At 53.7% G+C, this 16,309-nt stretch overlaps 1 protein-coding gene across 1 annotated transcript in view; it reads right to left on the bottom strand.

Moving 5' to 3' along the window:
- Positions 1-1,863: 1,863 nt before the first annotated feature.
- Positions 1,864-16,309, bottom strand: part of POU2F2 (POU class 2 homeobox 2) — a gene marked incomplete at its 3' end in the record, with an annotated part of 32,908 nt that continues 18,462 nt past the window's right edge. Inside the window, exons 7-16 of the mRNA XM_079799334.1 lie at positions 8,614-8,719; positions 8,436-8,527; positions 6,353-6,514; positions 6,082-6,223; positions 5,844-5,992; positions 5,584-5,760; positions 4,504-4,570; positions 2,649-2,850; positions 2,453-2,526; positions 1,864-2,201 (exon numbers count right to left, since the gene is read on the bottom strand). Coding sequence (XP_079655460.1) covers positions 1,864-2,201; positions 2,453-2,526; positions 2,649-2,850; positions 4,504-4,570; positions 5,584-5,760; positions 5,844-5,992; positions 6,082-6,223; positions 6,353-6,514; positions 8,436-8,527; positions 8,614-8,719 — 1,509 coding nt within the window. The remainder of the gene's footprint in view (positions 2,202-2,452; positions 2,527-2,648; positions 2,851-4,503; positions 4,571-5,583; positions 5,761-5,843; positions 5,993-6,081; positions 6,224-6,352; positions 6,515-8,435; positions 8,528-8,613; positions 8,720-16,309) is intronic.

Here is a 16,309-nt window from a genome sequence, read left to right as displayed (position 1 = left end):
TTTCCTTCATCCATTCTTTTTGTCTTCTTATTCCTTTTTTCCTGTTGTTTTTTTAAAGCTTTTTCAGTTGATGGGGGTGGGGCAGGGAGTACGGGGGCTCTTCACCCCAGTCCCTGGCACCCTCTCTCAGCCCTGCCCACCCGCTTCCATCTGCCCTAGCTGAGGGACAGGCCCTGCCCCGGCTGCCCCCCTCCGGCTTTCCCGAAGACCACGTCCATGAGGTATTTGTGAAGAGAAAGAAGCATCTGTCCTTCCACCCGCCTCGGGGACCAAGGGCCTGGACAGGGCTTGGCTCCGCCTCGCGGCTCCTTCTTATTCTTGAAGAGTTCTCTTCTTCTTTCCCTTAAATATATATATAAATTCTTTCTTTCTAGTTTTAATTTATTGTTTGTTTGGTTTTTTTGTTTTTTGGTTCAAAACTTTGTTGGCCTCCACCATAGCAGGGGGCAAAGCGGCTCCCAGCGGTGTCTCTCCTCTGTCTGTCGTCCTGCGGATGTGTCCGGGGCTGGGCAAACACAGGGTCCAGCCAAGACTAGAGGGAGGTCTCATGGGGGCAGCGGCCACCACAGTGCCCTCTCAGATGGGGACCACAGGTCACGGCACTGTCCCCGCCACACGGACCCTGCTGGGGATGCCATCTCGAGGAGCCTCACCGCTGGGGTGAGTGCGTGTCTGCACGTGTCAGGGAGAGGAAGAGGCATCTGCCAGTATCAGAGGGGCACAGGGTGGGGCGGGGCGGGGGTGGGGGGAGTGAAGTGAGTTCTCTTTTTGGTTTCTGGTCAATGTCAAAGAACGTGAAGGATTCCACGGATAGGCACTGGAATATGAATTTTTTTTTTCAGGGGAACTGACAGACAAGGATGGAAAGAAAGACAACTTGGATGCCCTCACCTCATTCCCTCTTTGCCTGGAACTTCCATCTCCCCATAGGCCGGGGAGGGGGGAGGTCCCAGAGGGTGACCCGGTGAGGGGGGACATGTGAGAGCTAGAACTTAGCAAAAATGGCCTAGCCCACCCTTCAAAGGGAAACGGGGGAAGTCCAGGGGTGAAAAGTCATCCCAGGCCTTCCCCTGCACTCTCCACTGGCGGCGGGGGAGGGAGGAGGTTAAAGCGAGACCCCCTGCCTGGGTGGGGAGAGCTGGGGGGAGGGGGAAGGAGGACGCATGGTGGGGACACATTCTGTTGAACACAACGCTAAAAATTCTGTACATCCTTTGGATGAAGCTACTGAATATTTGGTGTAAGGTTGTTCAGGCCCTTTCTCGTTCACCTTTTGGAAAAGAACATTTGGTGGTGGTTCTGAGCCCCACCCCTCTACCCCAGGCTGCGCCGTCTTCACCGGCCCAGGGCTGGGGGGGGGGCGAGGAGGCTGGCACGTCGTTCTCTTTTTCCTTCTTTGGCCCCCGCGGGGGGGAGGCAAGGTTGCAGGTCGGCCCCACAGCCAGGGGCTCAGGGTGAGGTCCGCCCTCCGGCGTCTCGGCCCCTGGCTGGGGTTCTTATTTGGTGTCCTAGCTGTGAGGATGAGCACACTGAGGTCTGGCTTGCAACTGGTTTTTGGTTTGTTTGGTTTGGGGGGTGGGGGGGTGGGGTGTTTGGTCTGTTTTTGGTTTTTGTTTGTTTTTCACCTCTGGTTCCTTTGGGGCAGCTGGTTTTTGTTGTGATTATTTTTGGTTTTCTTTTTTGTTGGTTTCTCTTCTTTCTTTCTTTCTTTTTTTTTTGGTTGTTTGATTTTTTTTGGTCTTTTCTCCCTTATCACTCCTGCTCCAAGGACCTCCTACACTCCCATCGCTGGCCTCCTCGCTGTCTTCTAGACGGGGACCAAAGTGGGGGTCGGAGGAGTAGGAGGGGAGGCGTGGCGGGCCCTCACTCGGGCTTGGACCCTGCCTCCGGCCCCCCTGGGCCTCCAGGGGTCTGTGCTGTGGCCTCACTGCAAGTGGAGGAGGAGGACGAGGAGGAGGAAGAGGAGGAGGAAGAGGAGAGACCCGGAGACTTGCTGGAGATGGAGGCTGCCACAGCCGCAGCGGCTGCCGAGACCAGGCCCACGCCAGGCGGGGCGCTGAGCAGGGGCAGCCCAGCGTGGTTCAAGAAGAGCGGTGAGGTCACCAGGCCAGGGCTCCCCGGGGCCGCACCAGCTGCCCCCAGCACCAGGTTCCCGCTGCCGTCAAGGCTGGTAAGGGGCAGGGTTCCACCAGAGGCCAGGGCTGGCAGGGAGAGAGAGAGGCTGGGCTGGGGGCACCTTCTAGCATCTTGCCCACAGCGCCCCCTGTCTTCCCATCAGCCCCAATGACCCCCATGAGCAGCCCTCACACCTTCCCCAAAGGTGAGGTGGGTATGAAGAGGTGAGCAATGCAGTGAGCAGGGGCAGATGGCATGGCTGGAGCAGCAATGGAGGGGCTCGAGGCCCGTGAGGGCAGGGCTGGTGACCATGGGAGTGACATGAGGCAGCACGCACCTTGGATAGTAGCCAAAGGGTTGTTGCTCATGAGGGCTGGACTCAGCCCGGAGCTCAACCCCACCATTGTGCTTCTGCAAGAGGCAAAGCAGAGGCATTAGCAGGCGCGGGGCCGGCAGAACTGGGGCTCGGCTCCCCACCCAGGAAGCAGCAGCGACCCTGCTTCTCCCCACAGTCTCCCCGACTGCCCACTTACCCCGCGCTGGGGTTCAGGCCCGACAAGCCGATAGCCGAGTGGCTGCCTTGAGGGCTGGGATTTGTGCTGTTGGTGGTGGCCGGGGGTGGGGGAGTGACAGAAGGAATGGAATTGAGGGGGGGCGCGGCCCCGCCCCCGCCCCCACCCCCTCCGGCTGTCCGGCTGGGGTGGAGCGTCCCCACAGCTGAGGATAAGGTAGTAACTGCCAGAGAGAGACAGAGAGAGGGAGACTTCAGCTTCCCTGGTCCTCCACCCAGGAGGCTGGGTCACCTCCTGCCTGCCTCCTCCAGCCGCAGTCTCCCAGCATCTCCTCAATCAGAGCCGACTCAGGCCTCCTGCCCTCTCTTCCCAGGGCCGTTTCGTCATGCCTCTGCCACGGTGGCAGCAATCACAGTCATCGAAGTAAGAGCAGCTGTCACTCACTGAGCCCAAGCTCAGTGCCCTGCCCTGAACCTCAGCCCAAGGCTCTTTTTATACAGATGAGAACTGGAGGCGCCCAGAAGCCCTAAGGATCCCTCCAGGAGCCAGGCATGCATGAGGGGTGCAGCTGGGCACCAGCTTTCGGCTCAGGAATTGGCAGGTTGAGAGGACTCTGAGCCCAGTCAGGCCAGACAGCCAGGGTAACAACTCCTGGCTTTGTTGAGTCTCACGTGTGCCCTTGAGCAAGCACCTTCACCTCTCTGGCCTTCAGTTCTCTCATCAGGAAAATGGGATGATAAAATGGGTGTGAGGATTAAATGAGGCAATATCCTATATCATAAAACCCCAATATGCAAATCGACCAAACGGGGGAACAACCAGTCCCTATGACACGCACTGACCACCAAGGGGCAGACTCTCAATGCAGGAGCTGACCCCTGTGGTCAGTGTGCTCCCACAGGAGGAGTGCCACTCAGCCAGAAGCCGGGCTCACAACTGGCAAGCACAGCGGTGGTAGTGGGAGCCTCTCCCACCTCCAAGGTAGCACTAAGGACCCCTTGGGGGATGTCTGTCTGCCCGTGGGTAGTAGGCCTAAGCTGGCAGGTGGACATCCCCCGAGGGGTCCCAGACTTCGAGAGGGCGCAGGCTGGGCTGAGGGACCACCCCCAGTGCACCAATGTCGTGCACCGGGCCTCTAGTTCTTTATAAAGCATTTAGAACAGTTCCAGGCACACCCTTACTACTTTTATAAACCTCCACTTATTATTTTTTAACTTGGAAAGGGGCACTATGGTGGATTTTTAAAAATAGTACTCTTATGTATATGATGCTGTGTCCCAGGAAAGGAGGGCTTTGTACAAAAGAGTGTGTGTGGCCCGGCTGGTGTGGCTCAGTGGTTGAGCGTCTACCCATGAATCAGGAGGTCACGGTTCAATTCCCAGTCTGGGTACATGCCCGGGGTGCAGGCTCGATCCCCAGTAGGGAGTGTGCAGGAGGCAGTCTATCAGTGATTCTCTCTCATCATTAATTTTCTAGTTCTCTCTCCTTCCTTCTTTTCTAAAGTAAAAAAAAATAAAAGTGTGTGTGTGTGACATTTATATGTATATATATGCATGTATATGGCTTCTGCATGTATTATACATTCGCAATAATCTTATAAAAACTGAGGCCCAGAGAGGTAAAGTCACTTCTGAAGCTCACACAGTTTATAAATGCCAGGAACAGATCCCAAGTACATCACCTTTCAGGAACCCCATGCTTTTCTCTGGCCAGGAGGGGGGAGTCTGCCCTCTCCCATCTGTCCTCCCTGCCCCCTCATCCCCAGGCTCAGCCTTGAGGCCCATGGACACCCTGAGCCACTTGCAACCCTTGGGCTCAGGCCTGCGTGGTGTTCTTCCCCCCCACCCCGCCCCTACCGTCTTCTGCCCCCCCTGACCTGTTGTGCTCAGACTGCTGGAAGCTTGGGACATCGGCAAGGTCCCAGCACTCCCTTGGGGTGTGACCTGGGGAGAGAGGAGAGAAGGCATGGTCAGGCCACTGTCTCCCACCAATCCCTGTGGTGCTCCTGTGGGGATGACCCCTCCTCCTCTGCCCCCAGGATGGTGAAGGGGCTCTGGGTACGACGCTCTATTGGCATTGTGCCAGGTGTTTTCCACTTTCTCCACCTGTACCCTAGGTGATCCTGAGCCACCAGCAGGAGCAAGTGATTCCCAACTGAGGGCTCTCCCCACCCTCTGACACCGTGCAGTGGCAAGTCTGACGTGGGGGATGATGGCAGGGCTGACTCTGCATCAGAGTCAAATGGCTTGATTTTCTGGGAACATCCACCAGTCTCCTTGGCTTCCCTGCCTCGTCTCATCCTTCCATCAGCAGCCCCAGGAGCCTCACACTAAATGGGACCCTGTCTCTCCTTAGTGCTGCACTGCCCAAGTTCAAGTTCAAGCTCCTCAGCATATCACTTGGGTGTCTGGCCCCTGCCTCCTCCTCCCCCCCCCCCTATTCATTCAATACATTCCAGTTCCACACACTAAAATGTACTGGAGTTCCTCAAACTGGGCTTGACAGTCTGGCTTCCAGGCCTTTGTGCACCCTGGTCCCTTTGCCTGTCCTTCACGTGGCTGGCTCTCTCTTGTCCTTTATGACCAGCTCCGATGGTCTGGTAATCCCAACCGGGTCTGTGTGCACACCCAGGGCTGTAATGCCCCCGCCTGTGTCCGTGTGGTTGTGAACCTGTGTGGGGAGGTGCCTGCATCCCCTACCTGGTCTCTATCCCTGTGTGACAACGTCCTGGGATAACTGTCTGGCAATGTCGGTATGTGTGGGTGCTTGTATCCCCCACCTAAGACCACAGTTCCCTGGAAACTCCGCGTCCCTGGGTGACAGGGCTCCCCCCATGGGCCACTCCCTGCCTCTGCTCTGGGCACGGTGGGCAGCCAGGCAGGCTGTGCATCACACAGGTTCCTGCTGCGGGGCAAGGAGGCGGCAGAGCTCTGTGCCCCCCCCAGGGCTCCGGTACCAGATGGGGGCTGTAGCTGGCCGGCTTCCCGGGGCTGGGCAGCATGGGGGCCGCGCTGCAGGGGTTGATGCGTTTCTCCTTCTGGCGCCGGTTGCAGAACCAGACGCGGATCACTTCCTTCTCCATGTGCAGCTGCTCCGCGATCAGCAGGATCTCCTCTGAGGTAGGCTTCTGGTTCTGCGGGCAGAGGGCTCCTTAGCCGGGGCCCTTCTCCCCACCCCCGCCCGCCGCCCTCGGCGCCGCCCAGGACCGGGCCTCACCGCTAGAAAACTCTTCTCTAAGGCGAAGCGGACATTTGTCTCGATGCTGGTCCTCTTCTTGCGTCTCCGGCCTGGGAGCCCATCGAAACCCAGGCTGGGGCTGCTCAGCTGGTTGGGGCTGGGCAGGCTGGAGTCCACAGACATAGTCTCTGTGCCCGGGAGGAGACGGGGGCATGAGAGGGTGCCTCCCTCCGGCCCCGCCCCGCGCCTGCCGCCCACCTGGGAGCCCCCGTCCCACCTGCGTCGTTGAGCCACTTCTCCAGGAGGGGCTTGAGTTTGCACATGTTCTTGAAGCTCAGGTTGAGGGCCTCGAAGCGGGAGATAGTCGTCTGGCTGAAGTCGTTGCCGTAGAGCTTGCCCATGGCCAGGCCCACGTCACCCTGGGCCGTCGGGCAGGGCGAGGACGGCGGTCAGAGCCGGCTCCCGGTACTGGGCTCGCCCCGCCCCCCCGGCTGGCCACGCCCCTCACCCGGGGTCCGCCCCGCCCCTCACCCCCACGCCCGCCAGACCTGCGTGAAGCCCAGCTTGATGCGGCGTTGCTTGAAGGTGCGGGCGAACTGCTCCAGCTCCTCCAGGTCACTGGGCTCCTCGGGGTGGGAGGGTGGCTCCAAGCATTTGGGGGGCTGCGGGTGCGAGAGGTGCGGGTCGGGCAGCGTGGGGCGGGTCACGGCCTGGTGGGGTGGGCAGGTGGGCGGGATGCAGGACGAAGGACCAGGATGGGGCTCATCAACGGCTGCGCAGTCCCCCTTCCCTCCCTCCCTCCCTGCCTGCCTTCCAGCTTCTGCCCGCAGGTCCGGCCGGCCCCACACTGGGCTGTCACGTCCCAGAGTGACTGCGTGGGGCCTCTCGCTGCTGGAACCCTACAGATCCCCTCCCAGCCTGCAAGCTCCCAGGAGGAGCAGGCGGGTTCTTGGGCCGCGGGTTCTTTCCCTGGAGCTGGGGGCCATGATTCCATCTCCTCTCCCACAGGGAGTCAAGGACCGGCTCTGCTAAGAATTGCTGGGGAACCCAGGGTCCCCCTCCGCAGGATGGGACAGTCACCGCTGCTCTGCCTGTCGCATGGGCTTGTTGGGAAAACTTGGTTAAAAAATGCTATTTCCCTAAACACTAAAGCTCTGAAGCAGGCGGTGGGTGCAGGGAAGCTGGCCACACAGGTCGCTGATCCATTATCCAAAACCCTGGGGCCAGATCTGTTTTGGAATTCAGGAACTTCTCATATTTTACAAAGCCTACAGGGGGCATATATGATGTGACACCACCATCAGGGTCCAGGCATCACCCCGTACTCGGACACATTAACATTCCCAGCAAAGCCCGAATCACACAAGAGGGATAAAGCAAAGTCACTCATCGCCTTGAATCAGGGTCAAGACAGGTTTTGCAGCCAAATGACTTCCGGTGCCCACGTGACAAGAACTTGACTTTCCGAGCATTTCTGGATTTCACAGTTGCACTAGGCCCTCTATTCGTTCCTAAACTTTTAGGGTTTTCTAAAGAGTTCATAGAATTCTTTGAAAGGACTGTTACAAAAAGGGTAGAAGGGAATTTTGAAGTCTGTAACGGATTGTGAACGATTCTTTATGCAAGTCTAGAACCCAGGCAGCAAACCAAGGAAGACCATGGGGACCAGGCAGGGGGAGGCCGAGGCGGCTGGAGGGCTCACGCCCTGTTTGAGGGGACCCCTGCTCTGGCCAGTGACCAGCTGCCATCTGCCACCTCAGCCACACGGACACAGATCAGTTCTGCCAGAACTTCCGGTTTGTCAAGAGAAGTTGGGAATCTGGCGTTTTCTGGGAATTTTGTCAACTAATTCCGTTTTTTAAAATACGGTGTGAGCCCCCGGTTTTCAGAGTCTGATCTGGAAGGTGGGTGTGAATTAGTACCCAGCAGACCCTTCTTCAGAGAACCTTCCATTTGGAGTCCGGGAAGAGACCCAAGGCATTTGAACCCAAAGACTTTCACACCTCCCAAGGTTCCTGTGTTTGTGCACATGTGCATTCAGGGGTAGTGGGGGGGCGGGATCGAATCTTCCATCGACTTCTCAAAGGAGTCCATGTACCTGAAGGGCTAAGAGCCACTGATTTGGTGGACTCCCCTCATTCCACGATTTTTAACCTTTTCCATCTCGTGGCACACATAAACTAATTACTAAAATCCTGCGGCACACCAAAAAAAATATATTTTTACCCATCTGACAAAAAAAAATAGGTATAATTTTGATTCATTCACACTAGACGGCTATTGTTGTGTTGGCTGTTGTCATTTTTAAATTTGACAATCTAAGGGGAAAGAGGTCAGTGCCCCTGACTAAACAGTCAGGTACGGCACGTTTTAAAAATTCTTGCGGCCCACCGGTTGAAAAAACACTGCTACAGGGGAAGATCCAGACAGCGAGAGTGACTTGCTTAAGGTTCCACAGCAAATCAGTGGTAGACACTGCCGGGTTCCCGGTCTCCCAGCTCCTGTCCTGGCCTCTGTGGCTGGGGAGTGGGCCAAATGGAGAAGAGACCCTCGGCCCCACCTTACCCTCATTCACCCAGCCTCCCGCCAGTCCACGGCTGGCCCAGCCTGGCACGCTCAGTGGACACTCACCTGCGTGGGCAGCCCGGCCCGGGGCTGGGAGGTCAGAAGAGCTCCCTGGGTTTGCTGAGGTAGCTGGAATAGATTTGGCGTCGGTAGCAGGCCTGGGGAGACAAGCGGGGGACACACAGGGTGAGGGGGAGGGGCGTTCTGGGCGGGCGGTGGGGAGGCCACCAGGTTGGGGCCTTACCTGGCTGACTCTGCTGGGCCTGCGGCAGCAGGAACTGAGCAGGGGGCTGGAGGTGATGACCCGGCACAAGCACCAGCTGCTGGAGCTGGAGAAGCTGCTGTATGTCCTGGTGGGAGGGGGTGGACAGAAAGACAGCCTGAGTCCCCCGGCCTCCCCTGAGCCCCGAGGGATGCTGCACGGGGTGGCCTGGCACCAGGCAGTGAGGACGGAGCACAGGCTCTGAGCGGCGTCGCTGAGCTAAGAGCACCTGGGAGGTGTGTTCCAACCCCAGGCTTCTGGAGTGTCCTACCGGGGCCGTCCCAGGAGGGCCCACTCTCTGTTTACCTTTTCTTCCTTGGCTAAATATTGACCTTGTCTTACCATCCCACGGAACAAATAGAATTGTTTAAAAATGTAAATCAGACCGAGTCCTTTTTAAAGCGCTCCCGAGACAAACGGTATCCCGTCTGGAATAAACTTTAAAATACTCCAGCACATCGTGGGTGAGGAGACTGTGTGACCCCACTTTGGGAAACTCTTTGGCACTGGTATAGGTTGAACTGTGTTTCCCCCAAAAAGGAAATGTTGGAATCCCCACCCCAGACGCCCAGCGTGTGACCTCACTTAGAGATAAAGGGGCCCCAATCCACGATGACTAGTTTTCATATGAAAAGGGGGAAGCTGGATGCAGAGACAGACATGTGCAGAAGGGAGCCGATGGGAAGACGCAGGGAGAAGATGTCCTTTACAAGCCAGGGAGAGAGGCCTGGGTCAGACCCTTCCCTCCCTGCCCCCAGAAGGTACCAACCCTGCCGACACCTTGTAGCCTCCAGAACTGCAAGAGAATGAATTCCTGTTGTGGAAGACACCCAGCCGGTGGTCCTTTGTTACGGAAGCTCTAGCACATGAACACAGGCACTATTTCTAAAGCCGACGGCATGCCTGGGTATAAGCCACCACAAGTGCCTACGTGTGTTCGCCAAAAGATGAGCTAGAATGTTCATGGCAGAACCATTTGAAACAGCCCAAACCTGCAGACAGCCCAGACGCCCGTCAACAAGGGGATGGGGTAAATAAACTGTGACGCGTGCAATGCTACAGCGATGAGAATGAGCAGTCTGCCGTCTACAGGGACACACAGCGACACACACACACTAAACTTCCCAAGTATAGTGATAAGTGCAAGAAGCTGGTCAGAGTGGAGGACGTCCCGTTTGATCCCTTTTATGCTCCATTTGCATGTTCGACGTTGGGAGGCAGAGACCAGAAGGAACCCCAGGGAGCTGCCGTCATCAGTTCTTAGATCTGGGCGCTGGCTGGGTGGACGTGCTCAGTGAGTGGGTGCCCCTGAGCTGTATACTGACGATCTGTGCACTTTTTGGTATTTGTTATACCTCAATGAAAAGAATGAGGCAAGGAAAGAGGTAAAGGAAAAAAAATCCAGCCTCTCCACCAAAAAAGTAGGAGTATAGGTGAAGGAAGATTGGCAAGACATTGATATCTATTGAGCTGGGTGGAGATGTGTGTGGCTCCTTACCTCTTCTCTCTGCTTTTAGGTTTGGACATTTCCAAAAGAAAAAGCAAATCCCCTCTCACACAAACGGTCCAATGGATTCTTGCAGCCCACACCACCACCACTGAGTTCCTCCCCTGGCCTCTGAGGTTCTTTCTCCTAGGCCTGTGCTAGTTTTTCTGACCTCGACTCCTACCGCAGGGCCTTTACACGTGCTCTGCCCTCTGCCAGGCAGTACTGGGTCCTACACTCAGTCACTCGGGTCCTAACACAAAGTCCCTCCTTGGCCACTTAATCTAAACCAGCCCAGCATGACACCTTCCTAGGTCACCTCCACTTCACCTCTCTCATAAGACTTATCATTATCTCAAGACTAGTGTCCCGGTGCATGGATTTGTACACATTGAAAGGAAATTAATTAGGAGAAATATTTTAATATCACTATTCGCCCTTTATAATAGAAGTGTCAACCAAATTCACGATCCACAATGACAGATAGAAACACACATGTGCGATTGGCGCCAGCGAGAGCTTTATATGTATCAGGCATGCGCCTGATATCAACTTAGCCTTTTATAGATATAGAATAAACTTGCTTAATTAGACCTGCTTTCTGATTTAGCTAAACCTTTTCCAGCCCAGTGAAGCACCCCAACTTCTCTTTCAGGTAATTGTCAGCAACACAGCAGTAAATATTAACATGAAGCAGATTATTATTGTAGATCACGTAGGGAGAACAAAGGGTAAAATATTTAACTGCAGCAGTGTTTGACTATATTCTGCGCAGTGAGAAAACCTGAAGTCATTTTCAAGGTTCACCATTTCTTACTTCTTTTCAGTCGGGTCAAGTTTCTAAACTTTCTAAATCTTCGTTTTCCAGCTAATGAAAAGAAAATAGTCTTCTACTGAGTCTCCTATCTACCCACTCCAGGACTGCTGTAAGGATCAAATGAGATGAGGCATGGAAAGGGCTTCACAGATATTTGGTTAAAGTGTAAAATGTTTGCACCTGGCTATAAAGCAAGTCAGGTTCCTGGGCTGAAGAAACTCCGAGGAGGCTAGTCGCTAGGGAGAAGAAGCCAGGTGTTGCTACGTGACATCATTACCTGGCACCCACAGTGACCGTGTCCGGGCTGGGCTGGGCTGTGCTGTGGGCCACATATTGCGCCATGGGGTCTTGGCAGCGTTGGCTGCGATTTGGTGAAGTATCGCTCTGGGGTGGTGGCGGGGCCTGTGTCTCACTTGGGGGAAGCCGAGTGTTGGTTTGTCGGCTCCAGGTCCGTGGTGCCGTTTATTTTTAAATGGCCAGTGCGCTTCATGGCAGCTCCTGCGTGGAGCGTCTGACCCCTCGTGGTCAGTGCACGTCATAGCTACCGGTCGGATGGATGGACACTTAGCCTTTTATATATATAGGTATTTCTCCTGTTTCCTCCCTCCTGGTGCATCTGCCTCACTGGTACATCATCCCCAGGAGAGCGTGACCTTGACTGTTTTGGTCACCGCTGTAATCTCAGTACCTAGAAGAGCAGCTGGCACCCAGTAGGTGCTCCACATTTATTTGTCAAATGAACCAAGACTGAAGTTCCATAGTCTACTTAGCAACTTTTATGTATAGTTGCAAGCTACAGGGTGGGACAAAAGTAGGTTTACAGTTGTGAGTATGCCAAACAGAGTTTACTCTTGTATTATTACTTACTAATCATTGTATTGTTTTCCATACACACAACTGTAAACCTACTTTTCCCCACCCTGTATGTTACTTACAGTTACAATATTTTTTCCCTCTGAGAAACTGGGGGGATGACACAGGCCCTCGATTCCTCCCAACTTAATGAACCACTGGGGGGAAATAAAAGGAACTCGAGGCTAAGTGCTTATTTCTCTAATATATGAACAGCGATTCAAAATCAATAAGAAAAAAACCTAATGACCCAGCAGTAATCTGGCCAACAGACAGGTCTAGTGACTGCCCAGCAAAGCAAATACAAACAGCTCTGAATGAAAAGATGTTCCAATTCACTCCCAAGAAGATAAACACAGCCACAGCCGCACTGAGCTACTCTTTGACCTGTCAGATCAGCAAAGATAACAGTGCCTGACATGCTCTGTTAGGGTGTGAGGGCAACACGTGCACATCACTGGAGAGAGATAATTTGGCAATGTCTATCAAAATTACAAGTGCATATACCAGTGGTCGGCAAACTCATTAGTCAACAGAGCCAAATATCAACAGTACAACGATTGAAATTTCCTTTGAGAGCCAAATTTTTTAAACTTAAACTTCTTCTAACGCCACTTCTTCAAAATAGACTCGCCCAGGCCGTGGTATTTTGTGGAAGAGCCACACTCCAGGGGCCAAAGAGCCGCATGTGGTTCGCGAGCCGCCGTTTGCCGACCACTGGCATGTACCTTAAAAATGTTTAATCCTCACCTGAGGATATGTTTTTATTGATTTTAGAGAGAAAAGGAGGGAGAGGGAGAAACATCAATGTGAGAGAGAGAAGCATAAATCCGCCGCCTCCCGCAACCTGGGTATGTGCCCTGACGGGGAATAGAACCCAGGACCTTTTGGTATATGGGACAACGCTCCAACCAACTGAGCTACACTGGCCAGGAGACAATTGCACATACCCTATTTTTGGTTAATCCTTACCTGCAGAAATTTTTCCCACTGATTTTTAGAGCAAGTAGAAGCGGGGAGGAGGAGAGAAAGAGAGAGAAACATCAGTGTGAAAGAGACACATCGATTGGTTGCCTCCTGCAGGTGCCCTGACCGGGGACGGGGATCGAACCTATCTGCAACTCAGGTATGTGCCCTTGACTGGGAATTGAGCCCATGACCCTTTAGTGCATGGGCCAATGCTCTAACCACTGAGCACACCGGCCAGGGCCACATACCTTCCGTGTCTAGGAATTTATCTTAGGGATACCCTCAAACTTGGGCACAATGATGTCTCTAGAAGGATATTCCCAGCAGCAAGCGGTGTTTTAGCAAAAGAGTGGAAACAACTGAGCGTGCAGCAGTAGGGGCTGAGTGAGTACCTCAGGGTGGATCTTTACAATGAAATATTATGCTGTCGTGAAAAATAACGAGGATGCCCTTTGTGCCCTGATGTGAAACAATCTCCAAGATGTCCGGCTGAGTAGAAAGCTCAAGAGGCGGAAGAGTGGGTATGGTGTGCTACTATTTGTGCTTTTTAAAAAGTCTATCTAGGTACCTGCTTGGGTATGCATGGATTCGATCTTGAAAACTATACCAGAAACTGGCAACACCATCAACCCTCCGTACCTCTTGACTTTTGAACATGTAGTTCGTCCAAATAAAGACATAAACATTGAACAGTCACTTCTGCCCAGCACCTCTGCTTTTCCAACCACTTGTCTTGCCACATTTCAAGGTTCCTGTCCCCCTGCCACGGCCTGTATATTCTCCATGTGCTTTGGAAAGTGGACGGCGTATCCGGATGCTCCGACCTTTCACCTTTCTCACTCCTGCTGCTGATCATCCAAGACTACAGCTGAAGGGGTCTGGAGTCCGAAGGCTCTATCCTTTGAAACCGTGTCTATTCCGACTTCCCTTTCTCGACCCCCCATCTATGAACCCTGCATGGCTGCCTCCCGTCTGCATGGGCTGACCCTAAATGAGGGAAGCGGGGTTTCAGCCCCCCACCCCATTTACATTGGACACTTCCAAGACCCCATACCTAATTTTGGCCTCAGAATTTTGTCTTCTTTTTCTCTAAAAGGTCCTGCAAATGATATAAATGTCACACCCCACAAAACTGTACCCACCCTGCTCCACGAGGCATTTCTCACATGCATTGCATTTGCTTACATATACTCTCCTCTGCCAGACCGAAACTCCAGGAGGCAGGGGCGTCTCATTCTCCTTGCAGCCCTAACACTTACCAGGGTCCTGGTAAGCCCCCATTAAATGTGCACTGAGTTGATCGAATAAGAATGGAAATAAAGTCTTGTGACTAGTATTTTCTGATTCCCTATAACCCGTAGCTTATTGATTAAAATATTTAACTTCGGTCTTTCCCAAGCTCGACACTCAATGAAAAACCCCCTCTTTCTCTCCAAAAGCCCGGAAGAGTGGTGTGTACAGATTTCTTTCTGAATCAGCAGGAAGTGGAAATGGATGGAGACGATGAATCAAAATCTGCAGTGGGGTCTCACAGTGGAGTCCAAAGGAAGAACTTAACCACCGTGACTCAGATTTCAAATGAAATCAATTATATTGAAGTACAGTCATCACAGGTATTTTGAATTGTGCTAATGGTAATCTATGGGCTTCTTTAATTAGCACATTATTGTTTAAGATCAAGCAAAGGTCGGATGACTGCTGTCATCTCAAAGCCACAGTGAGTGAAAACAGTATTTTCAGAGATCTGCAACAACTGTACAGAATATGGAAACAGCTGTGCATTCCATTGGTGACAAAGCCCAACCTGCTGTGCCACTGTGGTCTGTTGCCCACATTCAAGATAGGAGGAAATACCAGGTTTTTGGTCAGAGGATAGCAAAAATCGAGACATAATTCCAAGTTCATGGACCCCCTCCCCCCGAATGCTATCCGCAGACCCCTTGAGGGGTGGTCTGTGGAATCCAGGTTCCTATTCTAAAATATTAATCGAACCAGAAAACCTCCTTTGGGTTTCATCCCATTTGTAACAGAACCTAACGCCTTGTTGTGGCCCTGCATGAGCCAGCCCCCTACTTGCCTCTCCTTCCTCACCTCCCTTGACTTCCTCTCTCCCTAACTCGAATCCAGACACACCGGTCTCCTTCCTGTTACTGAACCCAGAAAGAAGTCTCTGCCTCAGGGCCTTTGCACATGCTGCTGCTTTGTACCTTCCTTTCCTTCTTGGTCTGCACATGACTGGCCGCTCCTCATCACTCAGGTCTCTATCAAATGCCTCCTCCTCAGGGAGGCCCCCCCCTGGCCACCACTCTGGTAAGGAGTCTTCCTTCCCCTCAGTCACTCCTTAGTCCATTACATTCTGTTCTTTCCTTCATAGCAACTGTCAGCTTCCTTGTCTGTCTCCCCAACTAGAGAGGGTGCCAGCTCCATGAGGGCATAGACTTGTCTGCCTTGTTCCTCATTGTATCCCCAGGTAGAAAGGTGCCTGGACATGGAAGATGTTCACAAAGTTTGCTGACTAAAGGAATTAAAGAAGGAGAAAGAGAGATGATTCTGAGTGAACAGTGAGCTGATTCAGGACTGGGGTTGGCCAGCAGGTGGCCCCATTTCTCCACAATCTAGAGAGAGCGTGCAATCTGAAGCCACTTGGGGGCGCATGACCATCGCGTCAGGTGGTAGGAAAGTTCAAGCTCAGAGATGCCAGTGGCGGGAAGGGTCCAAGCCAGGGATGTTTGGGGTATCATCCGCCCAGTCCCTAACAAGGGAGAAAGACTAGCACGGAGGGCCGGCACACCCCATCAATGCCGAGGAGGGCAGAGGTCCATTCTTGCTCATTGTGCTATTCTGATCACCCTCAGACCAGTGCAGGCACCAAACAGGCCAGCAGTGAATTTTCAGCGAATGAATGAGGTAAAACTTAGGGACTGGTGGTGTTTGGGGAAGACTGTGCTTTGCTGCAGCGGGGATCTTGGCCACAGACTGGAGGCAAAAAGACTGAGACACATGGTTTGTATGACACATGGGTAACCTGGGGTGTAACTGCTCATTTTCCCATCGGGCTTGGTTCCACGTGGGAGGGAGGAACTGGAGGAGGCCTGGGCCCAGTGCAGCCGTGGTAACCAGCCTGGGTGCAGCACTTCACCTCCACGCACGGGGAAGGCACCCCTCACTGGCCATCCCTCATCTGACAAATTATGACCAGTTCCAAGACCTGGACAGTGTCAAGTTCAGTCCAGAGTAGGAAGGACAGGAAGGGATGGGCTCGAAACCACATAAATCACGTTGTGGTCGATGGTGTTCTAATGAGTAGGAGCGCATGTCAGCCTGCCCAGCGGTGGAATGGGAAGGCAGTGAGCACCGGCCTGGGGGCCACCTGGGTGAAACTGCACCCCACCTGCCAGAACAGTGCAGAGGGCAGCCTAGAGGGGTGCCAGGGTCCCTTCCAACGAGAACCTTGGAGGCTTGACCTCGGCCCTCTTGCCTGCTTCTTGCTGTGTGACTTAGGGGAAAGCCAACTCGCTCTGGGCCGCGGCCTCCTTAAGTGCATAGGGTGATGA

Source organism: Cnephaeus nilssonii (assembly GCF_951640355.1).
Source record: "Cnephaeus nilssonii genome assembly, chromosome: 20".
Classification (NCBI taxonomy): Eukaryota; Metazoa; Chordata; class Mammalia; order Chiroptera; family Vespertilionidae; genus Cnephaeus; species Cnephaeus nilssonii.
Note: the sequence above shows the minus strand (reverse complement) of the source record. Positions and strands in the feature narration are given on the sequence as shown.